The sequence below is a fragment of the Dipodomys merriami genome, unplaced genomic scaffold, assembly GCF_024711535.1.
Source record: "Dipodomys merriami isolate MVZ:Mamm:240054 unplaced genomic scaffold, mDipMer1.0.p SCAF_1038, whole genome shotgun sequence".
Taxonomy (NCBI): Eukaryota; Metazoa; Chordata; class Mammalia; order Rodentia; family Heteromyidae; genus Dipodomys; species Dipodomys merriami.
Genome location: NW_027202314.1, coordinates 215,994 through 241,331, shown reverse-complemented (window position 1 = coordinate 241,331; position 25,338 = coordinate 215,994). Strand labels below are relative to the sequence as shown.

Genomic DNA, 25,338 nt, shown 5'->3' with positions numbered 1-25,338 from the left:
CTTAGAATTTCAAACGATGTAAAATTTTGAGCACAGTAATAAGATTATCTTTCTATATTGTCATTTGCAGACAATTTTATTTCTCCCTCTTTTTTTTGTAGGTCATGGGGCTTCAACTTTGGTCCTGGGCACTGTCCTCAGCAATTCAGCTCAAGGCTAGTGGTAGGGACCACTTGAGCCACAGAGCCACTTCTGGCTTTTTCCTGCTTATATGGTGCTGAGGAATGGAACCCAGGGCCTCATGCATGCAAGGCAAGCACTCTCTCACTGAGTCAATTTCCCAGCCCCTATTTCTCCCTCTTCTTACTGTATTACATTAGCTATGCTTTCTAGTGTGACATTTAGCATCAGCAGTGAAAGGGAAAACATTGTCTTGTTCGTGATCTTACTATGAATGCTTCTAGATTTTTTAAAATCACTTTGATATTAGCAATAAGGTCTTCATAGATGTTCTTTATCAAACTGCATAAGTTACCTTCTATTTGTGGTTGGTTACTTTTTTTAAAGTTATGAACAGGTGTTGGATTTTGTGAAGTGCTTTCTCTTTATTCATAAGATTGTACATTTTTTTCTTGTGTACTCTTGCACTGTAATGAGTTACATGTGGTGGTAGCAATAAATCTGTTATGGTAGTGGGGTAAGAGTGAGAAAATAGTAATAGGACTAGAGAGATTAATTTTCAAATGCCTGAAGTAATGCTAGATGTATTTTTTTCTAGATATGTCATATGGGAAGAGAGAAGGGAGGAAGTAATCATATCTCCTAAAGCTGGCCTCCTAACTGAGTGGATTGTGTCTCTAGGAGACATAGTACTGAGGACTGTGTGCTAGAATTAGTGGCACAGAGGTCTTTGGAGACTGTAGGACAGCAAATAGAATAGTGAAGGAAGAAAAGTCAAATGAAGATGTCGATGTGTCAACTCAAGAATTTTGTGTATGAGATAAGGAAGAAGCAGGGCTAGAGAAAAATATGTTGTCAGTAGGAAGAACTGTACAAGTGTCAGGTAGGCTTGAATGCTGATGAGAATGACAAGTTCAAGAAGTAACCAAATCAAAGGCCTTGTCCCAACACACAAACCCTCCTCTCCTCCCCCTTACCTCTCCCTTCTCTTTCTCTTTCTGTCTCTGTCTCTCTCTCTTTTTCTTTCTCTCTCTCTCTCCCCAAGTCCCGGGGTTTGAACTCAGGGCCTGGACGCTATCCCTGAGCTTTCTTTGCACAAGGCTGGCACACTACCACTTGAGCCACAGCTCCACTTCCAACCTTTTTAAGGTAACTAATAAATATGAGTCTCATGGACTTTCTGCTGAGGATGACTTTGAATCAAGATCCTCTGATCTCAGCCACCAGCACCTAGCTTGTACTACTCATTTTTAATATCAATTTGATCACCCCAAATTGCCACACAAATTGTGTGTGTGTTTAAAAAAAAAGCCCAGGTTGGGGCAAGTTTCAGCTTAGAACAGTGCTTGACTAGTACCTGAGTTCAATCCCTAGAATTGCCAAAAAGAAAAAAATGTAAAAATTCTCTAGCTACTGCTTCATTTATCTGCTTTCACCCTATTGGTCTACATTCAGTATCCTTATTTCCTGCAATTGTGCATCACAATTTCCATCTCCATTCAGCAGAAACAACTGGAATCGAAGTCACTGCCCTTGGCAGATTCAGGGTAAGGGTTTGCCAGCATCCTGATCTACCCATGAAATTTGAGATAGATGGTCCATTTTGTGACTTGGTTTTGTGATGGCTTTCTGTTCTTCCCCTTTCTCTGTAGCCATTCCCTCTATGGTCCACAGCAAGAGGCCTCATATACTCACTTTCCAAACATTAGAGCCCTCAAGGTTAGGCCTTTGGACCTCTTTTGACCTGCACTACTCCTTTCAGTCTCCTAAACTTATGCATCTGTGAGTATCCAAACTTCTTTTCTAAACCTGCACAGCACCACCCAGCAAAGCTCTCTCAAAGGATCTCCACCTAAATTAAGAACTCCAACATTCCAACTTCTAAACACAAAATTTGGAATCATTCTATACTTCCTCTTTTTTGTGGTAACCAAATTTGATCAGACAGAAAAACATTTTGTATTGCTTCAAACAGACTCACAGTCTACCTCTTTTCACAACCTTCAACATTACCCCAACATTTCTCTTTGTGATTCAAAGTGGTCTTCAAACTTCCCTTCAAATCTAGTCTCAGCCCAGAGGCTAAAACCACTTCTTTAAATTGTACAAACAGATCATCTCAGTTCTCTGCTCAAAATGGACCAATGCTTTTCCATCTCTTCTTAGAAAGTTAACTTTTCTCTGCGTTCTTCCCCAGCAGCCAGGCCTCTGACTTTGTCACTGCACTTAGGCTGGTCACAGATCTCCAAATGAACTGAGGCAGGCATTCTCCTTGCATTGCAATCTGTCTTCCTTGTGCCATTTGCACTCCATTCCCTCACCTGCTTATACCTGGTGGATAAAACTGAGTTCCTTAACCAAAAGCATCTCAGATTCCCTGACGTGTCTTCCTCCAAAGCGCTGTCCATGGTATTGGCTTGTGCACCGTACCGTCCTCGCAATTTTGTTTGTCTTGCTTCTCACTCACTGGACAATGCACCACACAGGCATCTCCAGCGGGCCTTAAAGTGCCGGACGAGTAGGTACTTCGCACTTCGAGGCTTGCAAAACCGAGGGTAAGACCCGGGGTCAGCGAGGTCTCGGGGCCAGGACGCAGTCTGCTCTGGGAAGAAAGGAGGCCCGAGGGCGCCTGAGAGGTGGGGGCGCTGGCGGAGGGCGTCCTGGGACGCTCGCGGCGGTCCCCGGCTCCCTCGGGCGAGGGGGCAGCTAGAGCGGAGAGCGGAGCCTGGGCCCGGGCGGCGACCGAACCCCAGCCCCCCTCAAGCCTTCTCGCCCTCTCCTTCCCGCAAACGGGCATTCTCGCGCCTGCACGCGGAGCTCCACGGTGTTCAGAGAAAGTGCTGCCCCGGGTCTTGTCCCGCCCCGGGTCTGGTGCGCAACCCGGGTCCCCCAAACCAGCCTTTCCGGAGCCGCCGGCCACCCCACCTCCACCTCCAATTGCGCGCAGGCTCAATCCGCAGTCGCTCACCCAGACCGAGGTCACAGAGGCTGGGACCCGCCCAGACTCGATTTCAGCCAACCCACAGCTAGAGCGACGATAATTGACACCCACGGCAGGGGCGCCAGAACTGGATTGGACGCGGCTGCTGTAGTGGGCGGGTCTAGGTGGTCAAGTCTGGATTGGACACTGTTGCGTTGTGGGCGGGCCTCGGAAGGCGGAACAAGGAAACGACTTCGCTGTGAGCTGGCGCGCTGGGCCGCGGAAGCGCGGCCGAAGCCGGTATGTCCACACGGAAGGACGGTAAGCCCGGGACGCGGGGTGCGAGTGGTCCCGCCACCGGGACGTAAGGGGCCACGAGGCATTCCTGAGGCCTGAGGGGAAGTTGAGCGGCCCTGAGGGCCGAGAGCGACTGGAGAGCCATGGGGTCGGGGGTCCGGCGCCCGAGGGACGCGGGGAGCCCGGGGGTCGGGGGTCCAGAGTCCGAGGGACGTGGGGAGCCCGGGGGTCGGGGGTCCAGAGTCCGAGGGACGCGGGGAGCCCGGGGGTCGGGGGTCCGGCGTCTGAGGGACGCGGGGAGCCCGGGGGTCGGGGGTCCAGAGTCCGAGGGACGCGGGGAGCCCGGGGGTCGGGGGTCCAGAGTCCGAGGGACGCGGGGAGCCCGGGGGTCGGGGGTCCGGCGTCCGAGGGACGCGGGGAGCCCGGGGGTCGGGGGTCCGGCGTCCGAGGGACGCGGGGAGCATCACATAAACAGAAAAAGCCGGAAGTGGCACTGTGGCTCAAGTGGTAGAGCGCTCGCCTTGAGCTGAAGAGCTGAGGGACAGCGCCCAGGCCCAGAGTTCAGGCCCCACGACCGACAAAAAGGAAACAAAAGAACAAATTTTAGTTAGCCGGTAAATGGAGAATTACGGTAGTCCCCCATTGTGTTTTTCCTGTTGAGAAGAACTGCCCTCTGTAAGTCTGTCCTAAGAACTGGCCTCTTAAGTCTCAGGGAGTTCTGACTTGCACCTTCTTGGCTGGAAAACAAAAAGACACCAGATCATCTCACCTTAGAAATGACTTAACATTAACTGAACAGACCTTTGTTAGGCTTCAAAATGGATATTAGCATCTTTTAATTAATACCCAAACTTTATAACCTCTTACTAGACAAGAGTGGGTTCTTTGTTGGTTATGGTTTGTAGAATTGACCTGAAACCCATCTCCTTTGTTCAAGGTTGATTTACGATCTGCTCTTCCTCTTCCAGCTTTCCCTCCTATGTTCATGTTCCTTCCATGTTTGAGGCCCTGGGTCCAATCTCCATAACCAACAAAACCCCAAACATAATATCCACCACCCTAAAACCTTACTGGCTAACTGAGTGAACTTAGAGGGGTTTTTTTTGTTGTTGTTTTTTGGGTCTGGTCGTGGGGCCTGAACTCTGGGCGTGGGTGCTGTCCCTCAGCTCTTCAGGTCAAGGCTAGCACACTACCACTTGAGCCACAGCGCCACTTCCGGCTTTTTTCTTTTTGCTTATGTGGTGCTGAGGAATCGAACCCAGGGCCTCAGGCATGCAAGGCAAGCGCTCTACCACTGAGCCACCTTCCCAGCCCTTACTCAGAGTTCTTTTTTTTTTTTTTTAATTGTATTTTATTTTATTTGAGAACATACTGTACAGAGGGGCTACAATTACATGGGCAGGATAATGCATACATTTCTTACCAAGCATTGCAGCCTCCTCCTTTGTTTACCCTTCACTTCTCTTCCCCGCCTCCCCCCTCCCCCCACCCAATTTTACCCCCCTCCCCCCACCCAATTATACCCCCCTCCCCCCCCACACCGACATTGTAAAGCTGGTTTTGACATGACATTTTGTACTTCTCATTGTTGCAACCGGTCCACCTGAATCCTTAAACGACTTGTTTGTCCCCATCTCCTCCACATGTTATACTGACATCAAATATAGTGAAAGCGGGGGTTACACTGTGGGGGAGGGACATACAAAGCAACAAAGAAATAATCTTATAAATGCGTTAGAAACACATGCATGAAAGAAACGAAAACATTAAAATACATATTTAAGGGTTCATTTTCCTAACATCACATTATCTGACCTTTTCCGCTTGACTCATACCTATACTAGATATTGTAAATAAGGGAAACCATGGGACCTATGCTTCTTTGGGCCTGGCTTACTTCACTTAATATAATTTTTTCCAAACCTTTCCATTTCCTAACAAATGGGGAAATGTCATTCTTTCTGATGGAGGCATAGAATTCCATTGTGTATATATACCACATTTTCTTGATTCATTCATCTACTGAGGGGCATCTGGGTTGGTTCCATATCTTAGCTATGGTAAATAATGCTGCAATAAACATAGTTGTGCTGGTAGCTTTAGTGTGGTCTTGTTTGTAAACATTTGGGTAAATGCCCAAAAGTGGGATTGCTGGATCATAGGGGAGATCTATGTGAAGTCTTTTGAGGAACCTCCATACTGCTTTCCAAAGTGGTTGAACAAGTTTACATTCCCACCAACAATGAAGTAAGGTTCCTTTCTGTCCACATCCCCTCCAGCATCTGTTGTTGTTAGAGTTCTTGATTTTTGCTGTTCTAACTGGAGTGAGGTGATATCTCAATGTTGTTTTGATTTGCATTTCTTTTATGGCTAGGGATGTTGAACATTTCTTCATGTGTCTATTGGTCATCCTTCTTTCTTCTTCAGAGAAGCTTCTCTTTAAGTCTTTCGCCCACTTATTTATTGGGCAGTTGTTTCTTTGAGGATTTGTTGTTGGGTGGTTTAATTTTTTGAGTTCCAAGTATATTTTAGATATGAGACCCTTGTCCGTTGTATGGCTAGTAAAGATCTTCTCCCAATCGGTGGGCTTTCTATTGATCTTGCCAGCTATGTCATTTGCCCTGCAGAAGCTCTGCAATCTTATGCAATCCCATTTGTCCAACCTTTCTTTGATTTGTTGTGCTTCCGGGTCTCTATTCAGAAAATTTCGACCTGAGCCAAGGAGACCTAGGGTTTCTCCTATTCCATCCTGTAATGTTTTCAGTTACTCAGAGTTCTTATGTGAAGCACTTATGAGCTGAGATTCTTTATAAATAAGACATCGGCCACATCATCTCTTCCCACCTCTGGGACTCAGTGTCCTTGAGCAGCTCACAGTAAGAGAAGAGACGAGTGAGAATCACACCAAGCCATCCTCTCTATCTGCACAGAAAGCTTGAAATAGGGGAGCAGTATGAAGGAGTGACTCTAAGATTTGGTAATTTTACTTTTTTTTTTTCCCTGAAAGTAGATTGTTTCTGAAAGTTGCCTACTAACCTACCAATTTATGTGACAATTTGTAGCAAAACTCTCCAGTGTTGGGGAGAAGAATGTTTTACTTCTGAGCAGTAATACTACTTAAAAAGCATTTTTTTAAACTTGGGTTCCATTTTATACTAGGAAAAAATGTCTGAACTGTGTTTGAGAATCTTTTAGGTCTCTAAGAGCCACAATGAAAGTCTGACAATGAATTGCCTCCAGATTGAAGCGAATTGAAGGGTGCCAGGTCTCAAATGCAGTTCAAGTGGCTTCCGTTCTAGTTGGGGAGATTGGTGCATGTCTGACATATAACTAAATACTAACTCAGGGCTGTGAATGGCAGCAATTTGCCACAGTGGGATGGAAACACTTTAGGGACTTTAGCTCACCTGGAGGCTATATATTCTTTGAGAAAGGAGCCCTGTTTCCGTGGTATTCTTAACCATGCCTCTGTGGTGCTGGCCTGGGTAGCTGTTCAGTTAACTGTGGAAATGAGTGACTTGTTTATATGTAGTGCCTGCTCCATTGAGCACTCCTGTCACTTCCTTTCCAAATGGTTTCCAAGCCCACTGCTTAGGCACTCCCAGAAGGAGCAGAGTATGTCATGAAGAAATGTAGAAAATGTACCTTTTTACTTCTCTTGAATGTAGTGTTACTGTGTAGAGCACAGAGCCAGACTGTGAGGCTATCCTGAGCTGGGCGCTGCAGTGGGAAGAATGCCAGTGGTCCTGCCCCACTTCTGCCTCTCAAGACTCACTAATTATTGGACACAGACCCATTCTTGGTGCTGTAAGCTGTACAGCAAGTAGCTGTAGGCCTAATAGGATCACTGAGCCATCCCTTCCATCCACCTTCAGGTGGGAACAGTGATTCCAGCCTCCTGGTGTCATAAGGAACAGTGGATGAATGTTTGAAGCTACTCTTCACATCCGCTTGCTTCTTCTCTAATAGAGAGTCCAAAGCCTGTGCTTGGAACCACTCTTCTCTTTTTTGGGACTCAAGCTGGTGGGCTGGCCAGGATGATGACCAAGTTGGAGAACACAGCTGTAACATGGTAGCTTAATTGCCTGTTGGTAAGACCTCATTTCTGTGACCACTTCTTCCAGGACAGCCAGGCTTGGCCTTCCAGGTGTATATGCCTTTTGGGGAGTCTGGAGGATAGGCCAGGATACATATGTAGCAGGCAGATTGCGACAACTACAGCCACAGGTGCCACAAGCCTTTATTTTGGGACTCCTTTCAGATGAAATTAACTGCCAGTGCTCTTCCTGAGCTTCTAGCATGCCATGTCCTTGTATTCTGTTATTTCTGTGTAGCTGAGGGAGTAAATTGTGGCCAGTGTCACAGAATGGAATTGTTGGCACTTTATGTGGTACTAGTTCTAGTGTTCCTAAAGCCTTGTTAGTCAGAGAGGAGAGAGAGAGAGAGAGAGAGAGAGAGAGAGAGAGAGAGAGAGAGAGAGAGAGAGAGAGAGAGAGAGAGAGAGAGAGAGATAGTAAGTACCTCTAAAAAAGCTGTGAGTAAAATGACAAAGTATGCTTGAAATATTTAAGTACAAAAGTTTAGTAGAGGGGCTGGGAAGGTGGCTCAGTGGTAGAGCGCTTGTCTTGCATGCCTGAGGCCCTGGGTTCGATTCCTCAGCACCACATAAGCAAAACGAAAAAAGCCGGAAGTGGCGCTGTGGCTCAAGCGGTAGAGCGCTAGCCTTGAGCTGAAGAGCTGAGGGACAGCGCCCAGGCCCAGAGTTCAGGCCCCACAACCGGACCACCCCCCCAAAAAAAAAAGTTTAGTAGAAAAAATGAATATGTAGTTTCTTCATAGGTATGGTTTAAGATTCTAATTATGTTCTATTTGAATCTTATTTGGTGAACTCTTTTTCCTTTAATATTTCAGAAAGCTTGACAACTCTTGCTTAAATCTTACTAATTTTTAAAATTTTTAATTGTTATTAAACTCATTAACATACTGTACTAATCATTTCTTGAGAAATCAGATAATACTAATATCGGTTTATTCCTTTATTCTTAGATTATAGGCAAAGATTAAATAACCTGCTGCATTATAGGGATACAATGAAATAAAAGGTAAATGAGGATGAATATGGTCAACACACTTTATTTGAAAATAAATCACTGAAACCTCTGGAAACTTTTAAGAAGGGGGAGTTAATTAGGCAGAGAGAAGGGAGTAGATTGCTCAGGATACATTGTATACAATGTATGCAAATGTCACAACAAACCCCCTTGTACAATTAATGTATGCTAATAAAATGTAACTAAACAAATGAAATAAAAACAATTTCCTCAGAATGCTTTACTGAAAGATAGTACTGTTTTCTGTTTTGTTTTTTGCCAGTCCTGAGGCTTGAACTTGGCCTGGGTACTGACTCTGAACTCCTTTTGCTCAAGGCTAGCACTCTACCACTTGAGCCATAGCACCACTTACAGTTTTTTCTATGATTTCATTGGAGGTAAGTCTCACAGACTTTCCTGCCCAGACTGGCTTCAATCTTGCAGTCCTCATATCTCAGCCTTCTGAGTAGCTTGGATTTCAGGAGTAAGCCACCAGTGTCCAGCTGAAAGATTATATTTTTATTTGGCTTCTGCTGATGGCAGTGGTTTCTGAAAATTACATCAAAATAACTTAATTCCCTATGGAATTTCATTGATATTAAAACTAATTTTAACTGGTATTTTTCTTCAGATTTTTTTCACCATTTCCAGATGTTGTTTGCTTCATCTCCTTAGTGACTGTATTTGTTTTCCTGCAGCCCCTTCTCTTTCATGGACTTGAGATACCCATTTTATTTCCCCATGATTGCTTTTTGTAAGACATTGAGTTCCAGTTGAAACTTGTTCTCATTTTGGAAGAGGAGTACACGGATGAGATGTGAGAAAAATGAAAAGGCAGCTAGCCTCAGAATCTTTGCTATAACCACTGTGCTGTTTTTATTGGTCCTTTAAAGGCTAGGTACTATGACAGGATCAGATCACCCAGCTCTGTTTTTGTAGTTTTGAGTTTTTAGCACATTAGAAATTAAAGAGAAAAGATACTTAACTTTCAATTTGTTTTTACTCCTACAATTCTAGGATGGGCGCACACATACCAGGTCAAAAAGTATTTTAATAACCGCCAAATCACAGATGCTTAAAAAATTACACTTACTGTACTGTGTCCTGGTATCCTGGGGGTGGGGGGAAGCCAGCCTTCATTTGCATTCTTTTAAAATTAATTATAAAGTGAATTGGCCAGTTAGAAGGTGTATTTTGTTTGCTAAAAAAATAAAATTAAAAATAATTCTGCTGGACAATGGTTGCTCATGCCTATAATCCTAGCCATTAAGGAAAGTCTATGAGACTCTTCTCTCTGGTAAACTGCTAAGCAGTGGTTCAAGTGATAAAGTGCTAGCCTTCAGGGGCTGGGAAGTTGGCTCAGTGATTGAGTGCTTGCCTCGCATGCATGAAGCCCTGGGTTTGATTCCTCAGCACCACATAAGCAGAAAAAAGCCAGAAGTGGCACTGTGGCTCAAGTGGTAGAGTGCTAGCCTTGAGCTGAAGAGCTGAGGGACAGCGCCCAAGCCCAGAGTTCAGCCCCTATGACCAACCAAAAAAATAATTAAAAATTTAAAATTAAAAAAAAGTGCTAGCCTTCATCAAAAAACTTCAGGGACAGTGCTCAGACCTGAGTTCAAACCTGAGTTCAAACCCTAGGAGTAGTATATACACACACACACAAATACAGAGTTCTTCTGTAGTAGGAAATGATCAAGTAGCTTATAAGATTAATTATTTCACTCGAATCAGAGCTTTGAAGTTAGCAGTGAGGGTTAAAGTGACTATACAATGTTTTGGTATTGTTTCTTAAGTTGACAGCATGAACACTGTTAGTGATAGGTAAGTAGTCCTTTTCATCTTACATCAGCAGGCTCTTTGTGCCTATATGGATGTGCTATAGTTGCATTCTCCCTTATACATATGCAAAGGCTATCTTTAACCATTGCAAGTTATGAAAATCTCCCTTATGAAAATGCCAGGACTTTCTGTTTACAGTGGTCCCTAACCCTTGGAAATGTACATCTGCCTTATGAGTATAGTGACTATTTACCATGCTGTGGTTCTTAATTATTGTAGAGGAAAGGAGAGATGGATGATGGCAGGGCATCAAATGTTTATTTTGTTTAGTCCAAGTGGTACAGTATTCCCCCAAATCTTACTAGAGTTGTGATCTCAAGTGCAAGAATGAAGTGGCATTTATCAATTAATATATCAGCAATATCAGTTGATAGAACTGATATTGATCATTGTTTTACTTTTAAGCTTGCTTTTTAAAAGGTAATTTAAAAATTAATTTTTTCTGAAAGTACTTCATACTTCATATTGTAGTAGCTGAAAATATTTAGACATATATATTTGTCAGCAAATTTATTTTAGATCTGCAAGTACTGGGATTAAATTGTATTAATATTTATGAAAATTCTTGTTAAAGACAAAACTCCTGCTTTCTAATGAGATACCCATTTTGACATCTCCTTGATACCATCTGCACTTGTGCCTGTTCATAGCTTACATTATAAATAATGCACGTCCATGGTTAGTATAACATAAAACCATCTGCCAATATTTATTAACAAAGTCATGCCTTGACTCCTGTCAACGAGGAGCTGTTGATTAAGTGTTTATTTTTATATACTAATATAGCAGTAGGAGGGGTAGGGCTGAACTTTTTGAGCATTCCACTTAGGGAACCTGTTCCTGCTACAGGGAAGTGATCAGATGCCAGCAAAGTGCTTGTGAGGGTGTAAACCACCGTTAGAAGATGGAACTTGGGTTTACAAGACGCTTAAACCAATGTAGATTGAATAGTGAAAGGTTTTCTCATCTATTCTGTTTACATGTCATTAAATGTTAAATTGTGCACATCTGAAATTACATGGCATTTTCCCACTTTCGTCTTCCATATAAAAACTTGTGGTTTAAACTTTAAAGAATTAAAACCTTTTTTTTTTTTTTTGGGTCCAGTCGTGGGGCCTGAACTCTGGGCCTGGGCGCTGTCCCTCAGCTCTTCAGCTCAAGGCTAGCTCTCTACCACTTGAGCCACAGCGCCACTTCCGGCTTTTTTTTTCTGCTTATGTGGTGCTGAGGAATCAAACCCAGGGCCTCATGCATGCAAGGCAAGTACTCTACCACTGAGCCACCTTCCCAGCCAGAATTAAAACTTTTATGCTTAAATTTTATTTATATTTACCTAAGACATTGAACACTATTTTTATTTATTTATTTATTTGTATGCCAGTCCAGGGGCTAGAACTCAGGGCCTGGGCACTGCTCCTGAGCTCTATTGAACCACAGCTCCACTTTTGCCTATTTAGTGATAATTGGAAATAAGCATCTTTTAGAAACTCCAGAGGAGGATACTCTTAGGGGAGAAACACAATGGCTCATTGCCTCTGTGCCTCCTATTATATAGAATAATATTTATCAAAATGAACTCCAGGAAATGGAAACAAGAATTTTTTTCTTTAAAAAAAGTCTCACAGACTTTCTTGCCTGAGCTGGCTTTGAATTGAGATTCTTGAGTCCTGTTTGCGTTGTTATTATCTCCTAACATCCATGTATCAGGGAGACCATGTGCCGTTTGTCTCACTGATCTTGGCTTACCTTGCTCAACATGATTTGTTCTAGTTCCATCCATTTCTCTGCAAATGCCATTATTTTGTCCTTTCTAATGGCTGCATAATATTCCATTGTATGTAGGTACCACAGTTTTTGGGTCCATTTATCTGTAGTGGGGCATTTGGATTGTTTTCATATCTTGGCTATTGTGAACAGTACAGCAATGAACATGGAGGTGCATGTGTCCTTGTATCCTGGTTCCTGTTGCTCATGGTAGATGCCTAGAAATGGTATGGCTGGGTCATAGGGGAGGTCTAAGTTTAGCTTTCTGAGGACCCTCCAGACTGCTTTCCGAAGTGGTTGTATTAGTGCAATAGAGTTCTTTCTCCACATCCTCGCCAGCATTTGTCCTTGGCTGAATTTAGGATGTGGGCCATTCTGACTGGGGTAAGGTGGCATCTCAGGGTTGTTTTTATTTGCATTTTCTTTACAACCAGGGATGATGAATAAATATTTCCTCATGCCATTTTTATCTCTTCTTCTGAGAAGTCTCTAGTTCCCTTGCCCATTTAATGATTGATTGGTTAGATTTGGGAGGGATTAGTTTCTTGAATTCCCTGTATATGGCCTTTTGTCTAATATATTGCTGGTAAATGTCTTTTCCAAATTGCTTAGCTGTCTTTGTAGTTTGGTAGCTATGTCCTTTTTTTTTCATGGGGCTTGAATTCTGAGCCTGGGCACTGTCTCTCAGCTCTTCAGCTTAAGGTGGGCACTCTACCACTTGAGCCACAGCACCACTTGTGGTTTTCTAGGGGTATATTAGAGAAAAGAGTCTCACGGGCTTTCTTGCCTGGGCTGGATTTGAACTGTGATCCTCAGATTTCAGCCTCCTAAGTAGCTAGGATTACAGGCGTGAGCCACCAGCGCCCAGCGGTAGCTATGTCTTTAACTGTGCAGAAACTTTTTTATTTTAAGGTAGTCCCATTTGTCAAATCTCTCTTCAATTTGTTGTGACCTTGGGACTCTGTTCAGGAAGTTCCTGCCTGTACCTATAAGTTCAAGTGTTTCTCCTACTCTGTCCTGCAGTAGTTTCAGAGTTTCTGCTTTGATGTTGAGGTCTTAATCCATTTAGAGTTGATGTTAGTGCATGGTGACAGGCTAGGGTCCACTTTTAGTTTTCTGCATGTGGCTGCCCAGTTTTCCCAGCACCAGTAGTTGAAGAGGCTATGTTTCTTCCACTGTATGTCTTTGGCTCCTTTGTCAAATGTCATCTGACTTTAGGTATATGATTTTATTTCTTTATCTTCTAATCTATTCCATTGGTCTTCAGGTCTGTTTTTGTGCCAGCACCAAGCTGTTTTTGTTATTATGGCTCTATAGTAGAGCTTGAAATCTGGTATTGTGATCCCTCCTGCGTTGTTTCTTTTGCCAATAATTGCTTTGGCTATTCTAGGTAAATTTTTGGATTGTTTTCCCTATTTCAGTAAAGAACATCATTGGGAATTGCATTAAATTTGTATATTATTTTTGGCAGTATGGCCATTTTCACAATATTGAGTCTGCCTATCCAAGAGCATGGAAGGTCTTTCCATTTCCTGGTGTCCTCTTTTCTTTTTTTTTCTTTTTTTCTTTTCTTTTTGTCGGTTGTGGGGCTTGAACTAAGTCTACATCTTCTTCTATCTTCCTGAAAGTACTAGGGTACTGTATTAGGCATTCAGATTTCCTCTGCAGAACTTGGCAGCTATTTATCTTTTTTAATTTAATGAGGCTAAAAAATTCCCACCCTTTTATTAACCTTTCTCCTCCTTTTCTGGTGTGCTATTTTAAGATGATACCTGTTTATAAACCACATTTAAGGGAGGATGGAAATATTTCTCATTAAGACAATTTTCACCCTCTAGTAAAAGCAGAATGTAAACTAACGTAAACTGTAGTGTCTCGTGTACGTGCCAAAGCCATCTTCTTGATTGCAGTTGTCAGCTCGCTCAGTTTAAAGAAGAAAGACTGCTTGTTTCTTACACACATGGAACTAGTAACTGTGTGGCCTGCACATAGGCTGTCCACCCTCCCTAGTCCTTGTACCCAGGGTTAATCTCTACTCTGCAGTGGTTATGAACTGCACTGTAGGAGAAATTTGAGGGAGAGACCCTTGGTGACAGTACAGTGCTGGTGCAACCTAGAATGTACTTTATAGCTCAGGCCTAGCCACCTCCCTAACCTATAAAGCAGTGTTCAGAGAAAGCCAGCAGGCACCAAAGTATATGCATCTTTGAAAGAGCTAGGCCTGGAGGGTTTCCTGTGGAGTAACGACTATAAGAAAGGTTATCAGGACCAGGCTCCTGGAGGTCTACTGGGCAGTTTTTGGGCGGTGCCCAGAGAGTCTGTCTAGAGTTTCTTTGTAGAATGATGACCATTATGAGGGCCAGTTGCTATCAGGTTTTAAATGAAAGCCATATATGTTTTAAATAAATGCAGTAAGGTATTCCTTCTTTCTCTTGTTAATTCTTTATAGTGTTTGTTGAAAAAGTGCTGAAGAAACTTTTCCCTAATGTTCCAAGTGGGCAAGAAAAAGACACACTCCAAATTCTGACCTCAGAAACACCACCTAAGAAAGTGACCTCTAGAAAAGCAAAACATAAGCATGTTCATCATCTGACAGGTAAGGTTGTTTGCAAATAAGGATAGATTATAAGGATCTGGTTTTCCCCAGTAATCTACACTGCCATTAGAGAATCTATCCTTTTGGCCTGTTGTTTCTCTTTGTTGAATGACCTTTATTTTCTATTTTTTAATTAATTAATTTATTGCTAGAACTAGAGCTTAAATTCAGGGTTTGGACACTGCCCTTTAGTTTATCAAGGCTAGCACTCTACCATAACTGCACTTCCAGCCTTTTGGTGGTAATTGGAAATAAGAATCTCATGTACTGACCCAATGTATAATGAATGCCTATGGTGCTGTTCTGGTTTTGTATATCAGTTGATGTAAGATAAACAAGAAGGAAACCGTGTGTGTGTGTGTGTGTGTGTGTGTGTGTGTGTGTGTGTGTGTGTGTGTGTGTGTACATATATATGTATACTCATGTTCTGCAACTAAAATGTTACTAATATGTCCAGTGTTCCAAATATTTTCTTCTCATATATATATATATCTTATATATATACATATATATATATACACACTGTGTGTATATATATATACATTTTAGTTGCAGCACATGAGTATACATATATATATATGTGTATATATATATTATATATGTATATATACACACACACACACACACACACACATATGGTTTCCTTCTTGTTTATCTTACATCAACTGATATCCAAAACCAGAACAGCACCATAGGCATTCATTATACATTGGGTCAGTACATGAGATTCTTATTTCCAATTACCACCAAAAGGCTGGAAGTGCAGTTGTGTATATATATGTAAAAAAAAAAAATATATATATATATATATATATATATATATATATATATATATATATATGAGAAGAAAATATTTGGAACACTGGACATATTAGTAACATTTTAGTTGCAGCACATGAGTATGCTTGATGAAAGAAAAATTGATGTTGGACTTTATTAAAATGAAAATTTTCTGATCTATAAAAGACAGTCAAGAAAATGAAAAGACAAGGTACATGCTTATAAAAGATACTTGTAAAAGTCATGTATTACTAAACTGTACAAAGAAGTTAAAATTCAGCAACAAGGAAATGAGCAACTTGACTTTAAGACCTGAACCCCACCAATAGTGATATGTAAATGGCAATAAAGACATGAAAAGATATTCATATTGTAAATCATTAGTGATTATTAAATTAAAACATGATACACCTATTAGAATTGCTAACATAAAAATAACTGACAGTACCATATGTGGTTGAAGATATGGAACACCAGGAACTTTATTGCTCATGGAATATAAAGTGGTACAACTGCTGTATAAGAAATATTGGTGAGGGGCTGGGAAGGTGGCTCAGTGGTAGAGCACTTGCCTTGCATGCCTGAGGCCCTGGGTTCGATTCCTCAGCATCATATAGCAAAAAGAAAAAAGCTGGAAGTGGCGCTGTGGCTCAAGTGGTAGAGCGCTAGCCTTGAGCTGAAGAGCTGAGGGACAGTGCCCAGGCCTAGAGTTCAAGCCCCACAACTGGACCAAAAAAAAAGAAATATTGGTGAATTGGGTGCCAGCTCACACCTGTAGTCCTAGGTGCTTAGGAGGCTGAGATCTGGGGATCTTGGTTTGAAGCCAGCTTGGGCAGGCAAGTCTGTGAGATTTTATCTGCAAATAACCACTAAAAAGCTAAAGGTAGAGCTGTGGCTCAAGTGATAAAGCACTAGCTTTGAAGAAAATGCTAAGGGACAGACCCGACTTCAAGTTTTAGTATCAGTACACAAAAAGGAGAAAGGAAGCATTGGTGGCTCATACTTATAACCCTAACTATTTAGAAGGCTGAGATCTGAGGGTAGAGGTTAGGATCCAGCCTCAGCAGACAAATTCGTGAGCATCTTATCTCCAATTAGCCAAGAACAAGCTGGAACTGGAGGCATGGCTCAAGTGATACAGCACTAGCTACAAGTGAAAAAGCCAAGAGAGATTGAAAGGCCCTCAGTTCAAGTCCCTGTACCAGCACAAAAAAGAAGAGGGGATAAGAAAGTATAATAGAGGGGTGATTTTGATCAAAGTACATTATATGCATGTATGCAAATATCATGAAACCCTAATACTATCAGTCTACACTAATAAAGAATAAAACTATATAAAAATATAAGATATAGTCTCTGAGGATACCTTTCTTGTTCAAAGACTACACAAAAGTCATTCTCCAAAACAAGGGTAGGGGAATACAGAAAAGCATCATCCAAATTACAGATTCTCCTGTCCAGTTATTTTTGAGAAAGCAGTCTTCTGCCAGCACCACAACAGCCCTGAGTATTAATCATTGATTTAAATCTTCCTTAATTTGCATTTCCATGTCTATAAATAACATTAAAAGACTACAGAGCAGTGAAACATATATAACATAACTGTAATTGTACAGAAACTGGGCAGAAGATGATTATGAGGTTGTACATGCATGCTATGTATACTTTCATACATGTATGTACATGTGTGCACGTGCATGTTGTACATATTCATGTTCATGTGTGTGCATAGGCTGGTCTGTGCAATTGTCCTTGTATATTTGTATGTGTGTACTCCTGCATGATCTGAGAAGTTGGAGTTTCATTAAGTTCATTTAGGCCTGATGACAATGAAGAAAGACAAAATCAGTTCTCCACTGAGAACCTGTTTTGTTAACTTCCAAGAGACTGGAAAGGCTTATGGCAATACAGTGTACCCTGGGGCCGGAGTGACTTGGTCCTCTGTGAGATTTGTCTCAAGACTGAAGATAGCCCATTGCTCTTCTTGAACAGTATTTTTGGCATCCTAACACCATATTTTACCCAAAAGAATGTAGAAAATCAGAACTGGAAGTTATTACACACCATCTAGTCACCTTTACTTACAGATGCAGGGTGTCATTTTTGACTCCATGTCTGACTGACAGTATTGTCCTTGCATCTTGAGAGCCTAGCCCACCGGTAAAGTCATCATGTGATTTCTTACCAGTAAGGGCTATCATCTCTGGCATGTTACATTTTGATTTTTTTTTTGGTCAGTGATAGGGCTTGAACTCTGGGCCTGGGCACTGCCCCTCAGCTCTTCAGCTCAAGCTCTACCACTTGAGCTACAGAGGGAATTCCAGTTTTCTGAGTGGTTTATTGGAGATGAGAGTCTTACAGACTTTCCTGCCTGGGCTTTGAACTGAGATTCTCAGATCTCAGCCTCCTGAGTAGCTAGGATTACAGGCATGAGCCACCGGTGCCCAGCACATTTTTGGAAATGTTTTCCCTAGATGAGTCGATGTTTTCCATTTTGTGAGTTATCTCATTCTTCACTTTTATGATCCCTCCTATCATCATCCCAATAATTAACTGAACAATGATATTTCTAAAGTTCTATTTGACTTTCTTATTAAGAAAGATTTAGCCAATTAGACGCTTCCAAAAATATTCTGTGAAAAATGATCAAATGTTGATATTACCCAATAAGGATAGTATACTTAGAAGCTTATCTCCATCTGCCATTGATTCTACTAGGGAATGACATAGTAATTAATCATGAATATTGTCATGAATAAAATTAATGTAAGAACTAGAACTCTGGCAAGTTAGCTTTGAGAAAGTGAAACATATTCATAGCAGAGGAAGTTGAAAATGCTCAGATTTTCACATTTAATATTTTTACACTTAAATATATAAACCATATTTTTCATATTGCTAGTGATTTTATTCAATCTTTGTCATTATGTGTTTAAAATAAAATACTCGTTACTCTGTAGCAAACTAATAGATGTATGCATGTGTGTTTGTCACATTTAAGAATCACTTTATCAGGCTAGGAATGTGGGTCTGTGGTAGAGTGCTTGCCTAGCATGCATGAAGCCCTGGCTTTGATTCCTCAGAACCACATACACAGAAAAAGCTGGAAGTGGCACTGTTGCTCAAGTGGTAGAGTTAGCCATGAGCCAAAGAAGCGCAGGGACAGTGCCCAGGCCGAGTTCAAACCCCAGGACTGGCAAAGAAAAAAAAGAATCATTTTGTCATTTTACATGAAACTAGTAATTAAAATATTGATACAACTCAATATTAAAGAGTGTAGGAGAAAGCATTCTACTTTGTTACCTTTATAAAAAGCCAACAGAAGGATATACCCTTCAGACAGCAATTACATTTCTAGGGATTTATCTGAAGGAGGCCTGGTGCCAGTGGCTCACACCTATAATCCTAACTACTTAAGAGGCTGAGATCTGAGGATTATGGTAGGAAGCCATCCTGGGTAGGAATGCCTATGAGGCTCTTATCTCCAATTGACCAAAAAAAAAAAAAAAAAAAAGCCAGAAGTGGAGTTGTGGCTCAAGTGGTAGAGCACTAGACTTGAACACAAAAGATCAGGGCAGCACCCAGGCCCACAGTTCAAGCCCCAGGACTGGCAAAAAAAAAAAAAAAAAAAGAAAGAAAGAAAAAGGATTTATCAGAAAGAACAAAGTGGCCAATATACTACTATACAAAGTAATATACAGCAAGGAGGGTCATGTCAACTGCTTGTAATAGTGACTATTCAAACCCAGTGTCCACATGCAGAACTTAAGAAAGTAGTTGAATTATAAATCAAAATGTTCCCATAGCAATCATTAAAAGAGAATTAAGAATTAAATATTGTATATTCTAGTATAGTATTTATTTTATCATATTTTAAGTGATAGGCATCTAGAATGTACAATCTGTGTAAATAGTAAATTACTTATAGCATGATCCCACTAAAATATTTTTATGTTTCTGTGTATATATGTGTATATGTCTGTGTTTGCATATACATGAACACGTGTCTATGTGTATCTGCATGTGTGTGTCCATGTGTGTCTGCCTCTGTGCATGCATATATCTCTGTGTGTTTGTGTGTCTGTGTGTGCAGTCAGGTGTATATCTGTGAAGGTGTTTTCATTTACATGAACATATATGTATGCATATATGTAAGTATGACTGTATCTGTACCCATGTAGGTCTGTGTATGAATACATGTGTGTATGTGTGTACATGCATCTGTGTGTCTGTGGCTATACATTTCCATGCAGGTGTGTAGGTATATACATACGCTACATATATATTAGTTTATATGGAAAAAAAGTTTCAGAAAGATTATGGACTGAAGCTGGGAGCTGGTGGCTTACGCCTATAATCCTAGCTACTCAGGTGGCTGAGATCTGAAGATTATGGTTCAAAGCCAGCCTAGGAAGGAAAGTCTGTGAGACTCTTCTTACCTCCAATAAACCATCAGAAAACTGGAAGTGTTGCTGTAGCTCAAGTGGTAGAACATTCTTGTCTTGAGCTGAAGAGCTGAGGGACAGTGCCCAGGCCAAAAAAAAAAAAAAAAAAGACAATGGACTGAATGTTGAATGATTTATGGTGTGATAATAAAGGGTATGCTGTGTGAGCTACTTAAATTTTATTATTATACTCATGAATTACTTATGTTTTTATATTACATTATGAAAACCCAGAAGTTTATAAGTAACCTAATGTGAAATTAAATAATCATATATGTTTACTTTTTTCTGATTGAGCATATGGCTGACTCACTGTTCTGCCAAAAAATATTAAAATAAATATTTATGATAGTAGTTTGGTTTTATTGGGTTTTTAAATTTTTCTGTCTTTATGAAATTTCATTAGAAAAATGATACTGGCATAATCAGGGCTAGTATATGTCTAGTTACATTGTGAACTATTTACCAATGCATGTTATCTCCCATTTTTCTTCATAGATGGTGACATTAAAATCTATCCTAAACAACGGCTCTATACTGTGAGTTTGCCTCCTGAAGGTTATGTTCCCAGTGAGCCAGAACCCAACTGTACAAGTTCTGAGAACATTGCCAGTGCTGATGACACAGAAGGTAGAAAATCTAGTGGGAGGGAAGGCGACTGTCTTTACAGATAAATTATTATTTTCTACATTACAAATTAACATTTAAATTTATGATGAGAGGTATAGGTAAGTATATATTATATAATTCACACATGGTATACTGTTACATATTTTACAACTTAAAATTATTATAAAATCTTATAATAAATAATACTTAAGATAGGGGAACTTAACATTGGAATATAATAATAGCCACATTTGTTAGTGCATTAAAAGAAGTCTAGAATTAAATAAATATATCAAAATATTAATAGTGGGCTGGAAAGGTAGCTCAGTGGTAAGAGTGCTTGCCTGGCATGCATGAGGCCCTGGGTTCGAATCCTCAGCAGCACATAAGCAATAAAAGCCGGAAGTGGCACTGTTGCTCAAGTGGTAGAGTACTAGCTTTGAGCTGAAGAGCTGAGGGACAGCGCCCAGACCCAGAGTTCAGGCCCCATGACCGACACACACACACACATACACACAAATATATATATATATAAGTATAATTTCTTTTTGTTTAGTAGTTTTTTGTTGGATTTTAAGTTTTCCAAAATTTTTGAAAAGTTCATAATCAAGAAATAACTTATTTTCTATCTCATGGGAAAATATTGATCTATTGTAATTGTTTGTTGTTATGCACCTAATAGAGGACCATGACTGGTCAAATTACTCAGTACAGTTAAGTGTTTGTTTGTTTGGGTTTTTTTTTTGGGTCCGGTCGTGGGGCCTGAACTCTGGGCCTGGGTGCTGTCTCTCAGCTCTTCAGCTCAAGGCTAGCGTTCTACCACTTGAGCCACAGCGCCACTTCCGGCTTTTTTCTTTTTGCTTATGTGGTGCTGAGGAATCAAACCCAGGGCCTCAGTCATGCAAGGCAAGTGCTCTACCACTGAGCCACCTTCCTAGCCCCGCAGTTAAGTGTTGAGATAGAAGTGCTCCTGTTGCATGTAATATTTTTACCTTAAAAGCAAAATGCTATTTTTTCCTTTAAATTTGCCATTTGAAACTTCTTTTAGTGGAATTTACTAAAGATTTTCCTTGGGTGAGTTTTAGGTAAGTATAAACTAACAAAGTTCATACTGTAAGCCTTAAATGCATTTGAATATCATGAAAATGTGTTGTTTTTTTTTTTTCTAATCTACAGGTCTTTCTGGCTTGCTCATTAAAGGACCACAAACCATAAAACCAATGGTTTTAATTTAGTTATCCCACTTAGTGAGATAGCAAAGGAATAATGTATTCATATGATCATTAAAGAGCATAGATAACTGAAAAGTTTAAGTGTATACTTATGAAGACACTTCGGTGCATAGACTTTATTGTGTATTTATGGACTTGAGAAAATGGGTTGGGTTTGTTTACACAGTTACAAAGTTGGCTATCTTTGATGCATCCGTGTATATGATTATTGAACTCATGGGCCTTTGTATATAGCCAGTTTACTCACCTAGAAATAAGTATGCATTTGACTTAGGTACTGTTGTGTAACTGGCTCCCTGTGCTGTTATACTTAGTTGACTTTCATTCATATGCCATTGTATGCAAGTTGCCTATCATTCATAAGCTGTTGTGTAGGTAGCTTTCATGTATCATTTCACACACTTAACTGATGTACATGCTGTTATGCACAGCTGACCTTCATTCAGGTGCTGTGATACACAGTTGGCTCTCACATGTCACTATGTACATTTAAATCATTCTCTTGCTCTTGTGCACAGTTATTCATATGATGTTACATATGGTTGGTTCTCATTCATGTACTTTTTAAAAAATAGAAACTGAATATTTATTATAGCTGTCATGTATAATTTTTTAAACTTTTTATATTTATTATCATTATTGTTATTGTTATTAAGTAGCTGTACAAAGGGATTACAAGTTCATAAGTCAGGTTATAAGTATAGTGCTTTTCAGCCAATGTCACCCTTCATTTTCTCTCTGCCATCCCTACTGTCAAGTTTATTTTTTTTTATAGTTTATTTTTTTATATAATGGCTATATTTGCTTACCCCTCTTCCCTTCATTCTTGTTCTTCCTTTTTGTCCTCTCCTATAAAACATGTTTCTTCTTCTTGGTATTTGTTTTGATAGACAATATGTTAGTTGTTTAGAGGAGCTAAGCCTTTTAATTTCTCTCCTATTTGCTGTGTCCTTGGAACTCTCTCCAGAATCATTCTTGTTGGGTTTTTTTTTGTTTTTTGGGGGGGTCCAGTCATGGGGCCTGAACTCTAGGCCTGGGTTCTGTCCCTCAGCTCTTCAGCTCAAGGCTAGCGCTCTACCACTTGAGCCACAGCGCCACTTCTGGCTTTTTTCTTTTTGCTTATGTGGTGCTAGGGAATCGAACCCAGGGCCTCAGGCATGCAAGGCAAGTGCTCTACCACTGAGCCACCTTCCCAGCCCCTCATTCTTGTATTTTTATATGCAGGTTGTCACACAGGTTGTTATGAGTACAACACAAGACACAACTATGTACAGAGAACAAAACTAAGCACCAACTGTGTTCAATAGCATGTAAAACAATTGCATACAAATGAGTGCCAACTTATATGAATGATTCTGATACACTATTAAGTACACCCTCCTTTAGTCAGTTTGTGTGTAAATGCATTGAGACCTGTATATGTTATCATGCATAATTAGGTCTAACTTCTACATATGAGAGAAAACATGCTATTTGTCTATGAGTCTTGTTTACTTCATTTAACATTTGTTCTAGTTCCATTCAGTTCCCTTGCAAATGACATAATTATTCTGATAAGTATGATTAAATTTTGTCCATGCATCATATTTTCTTGATCCACTTATCTGAGCTGTTTCCATCACTTGGCTGTTGTGAATAATACAGCAGTGAACATGGACATACAACTGTCTTTACCATATCCTGGCTTGTAATTTTCTTGGTAGATAACCATGAGTGGTATCACTGGATCACAAATTAGTTCAAAGTTTTGTTCTTTGAGAAATCTCGACCCACCTTCCAGAGTGTTTGTACTAGTTTACTTTCCCACCAAAATTTAATAGGTTCCTGTTACCCCATGTCCATGCCAGCATTTATTGTTTAAATTCTTGATGCTGGCCAATCTTACTGGAATGAGATGGAATCTCAATGGTGTGTGTGTGTGTGTGTGTGTGTGGCTTATTTTGAAGATATTTTCTGTGCCCCTGGGACTCTTCAGAATGATTCATGTTAGCTGGCATTCACTGGTATGCAATTTTTTTCCTTGCCATTGTACACAGTTTTGTTATCTGTACATAGTTGGTATTTGGTCTTGCCCTGTTGTCCTCATGACAACCTGTATGAAAACTTTACTTGGTTGTGAACAAACAGCTCTTCCCAAGCTAACAATTTTTGAGATTATAGTTGAGCGAAATTCTTAAGGGATTGGTGCCAAGTAGACCAATATTTGTCCTACAAAGCTTGTTTCTTGAGGATTATGTGTCCCTAGAACCTCACATTTGGGCTGGGAACTTTATATGTCTGCTTTGAATGTATCTCTAAATGTTTTGATTTGCTTTTTTTAAAGTTATCTTTTTATTTATATTTATATTTATTTATTATTTATATTTATATTATATTTATATCTATTTATATTTATATTTTTATTTTAAAGTTATCTTTTAATTTAAATCCTAGGTAGCCGGTCATTTAAGGGCATTTAAAATGCAGTTGTGAAAAAGATAGAATTGCTTCTCTTTACTCCAGTTGCTTGTATCTATTTTTCAAAGTGAAGGAGCATTCAGATTCCTCAGCTGCAAACGTGAGGCTGGAGAGGAACGGTATGCTGCAGTGACTCCTACTCCTCGTGTCTGGGGGGTCACAGGGTCTCAAGGGGTCTATAGAAGTCCATGAAAGGATGAGGCAGGCCCAGACATCCAGTTCTTTCTAACCACCTCCAAGAGTCAGATGGGAATCAGAGCAAGGCATAGACACATTTGAGGGAGAGAAGGAATTTCTGAATATTTTCAGTTGCAATTTTAGGTAAAGGACATGAAGCCTAAAAATGGAAAAAAAAGAAAAGGTCATGTTGCCTCACCTTTTCAAAGCAACACTTAAAGTCCTGGACTTTGATTTTAAATTTCAGGACCAACTAACTATGGGACAGTAGCTTCTGGAAGGCTGTAAGAGGCAAAGTCTGGCTCATTCCTGCTTTTGTTGCCCCATGCACTCCTCTGCCACACAAGGTTGTTCTCAGGGCTCTGCTCAGTACTATTCTGCAAGCACCAGTAATGTTGGTGGCTCATACCAACTACTTGGCCTCCACCATCTGGCAAGGCAACAGGTGTAGCATTTATGTTTATGTTTGGATGCCTTATGGTGCTCACGATGCTGATCCTTCAGCTCCTTTATGCCTAAGGAAGCCATCTGTGAGTCCCTGGGCTGGGCCACTAGCACTCTCTTCAGCTCCGTCAGTCCCGAGGTCATTAGTTTGAGACTGTGTCATTTACCCATTTCCCTTTGTGCCTGGCCCAGCACCTTATGAGAAGTTAGGATTCAATGCTTATTAACTGAATCAAGTAATGTGTTACAGGGCCTGTGTCTACTTGTGATAAAGACAGTTCTATACTCAGGAGCTCCAAGTAGAAACCATAAGTAGTCATCCAACCCACTCTGCATCCTGTTTCACTTTGGGGGGGGGGAATATTTAGATATAATTGACACAAACCAGATTACAGTTTCTTTTAGGAATAGTAGGAAAAGGGAATGGTGTTGTTAAACGTAAATTTCTCTATAAAAAAGGCATCATTAAGCTGGGTGCTGGTGGCTCACACCTGTAATCCCAGCTACTCAGGAGGCCGAGATCTGAGGATTATGGTTCAAAGCCAGCTCGGGCAGGAAAGTCCGTGAG

The 25,338-nt window shown here is 40.6% G+C and overlaps 1 protein-coding gene across 2 annotated transcripts in view; it reads left to right on the top strand.

Annotated features, from left to right (window-relative positions):
* Positions 1-3,268: 3,268 nt before the first annotated feature.
* The window catches only part of LOC138810515 (glutamate-rich protein 1-like), a 55,094-nt gene continuing 33,024 nt past the window's right edge, over positions 3,269-25,338 (top strand). Inside the window, exons 1-3 of one of the 2 annotated variants that reach the window (XM_069997738.1) lie at positions 3,269-3,361; positions 14,480-14,626; positions 20,350-20,481. In XM_069997738.1, coding sequence (XP_069853839.1) covers positions 3,343-3,361; positions 14,480-14,626; positions 20,350-20,481 — 298 coding nt within the window. In that variant the 5' untranslated portion in view covers positions 3,269-3,342. Of the gene's footprint in view, positions 3,362-14,479; positions 14,627-20,349; positions 20,482-25,338 lie in introns of those variants that run through there. The other variant, XM_069997747.1, reaches the window with a different exon arrangement.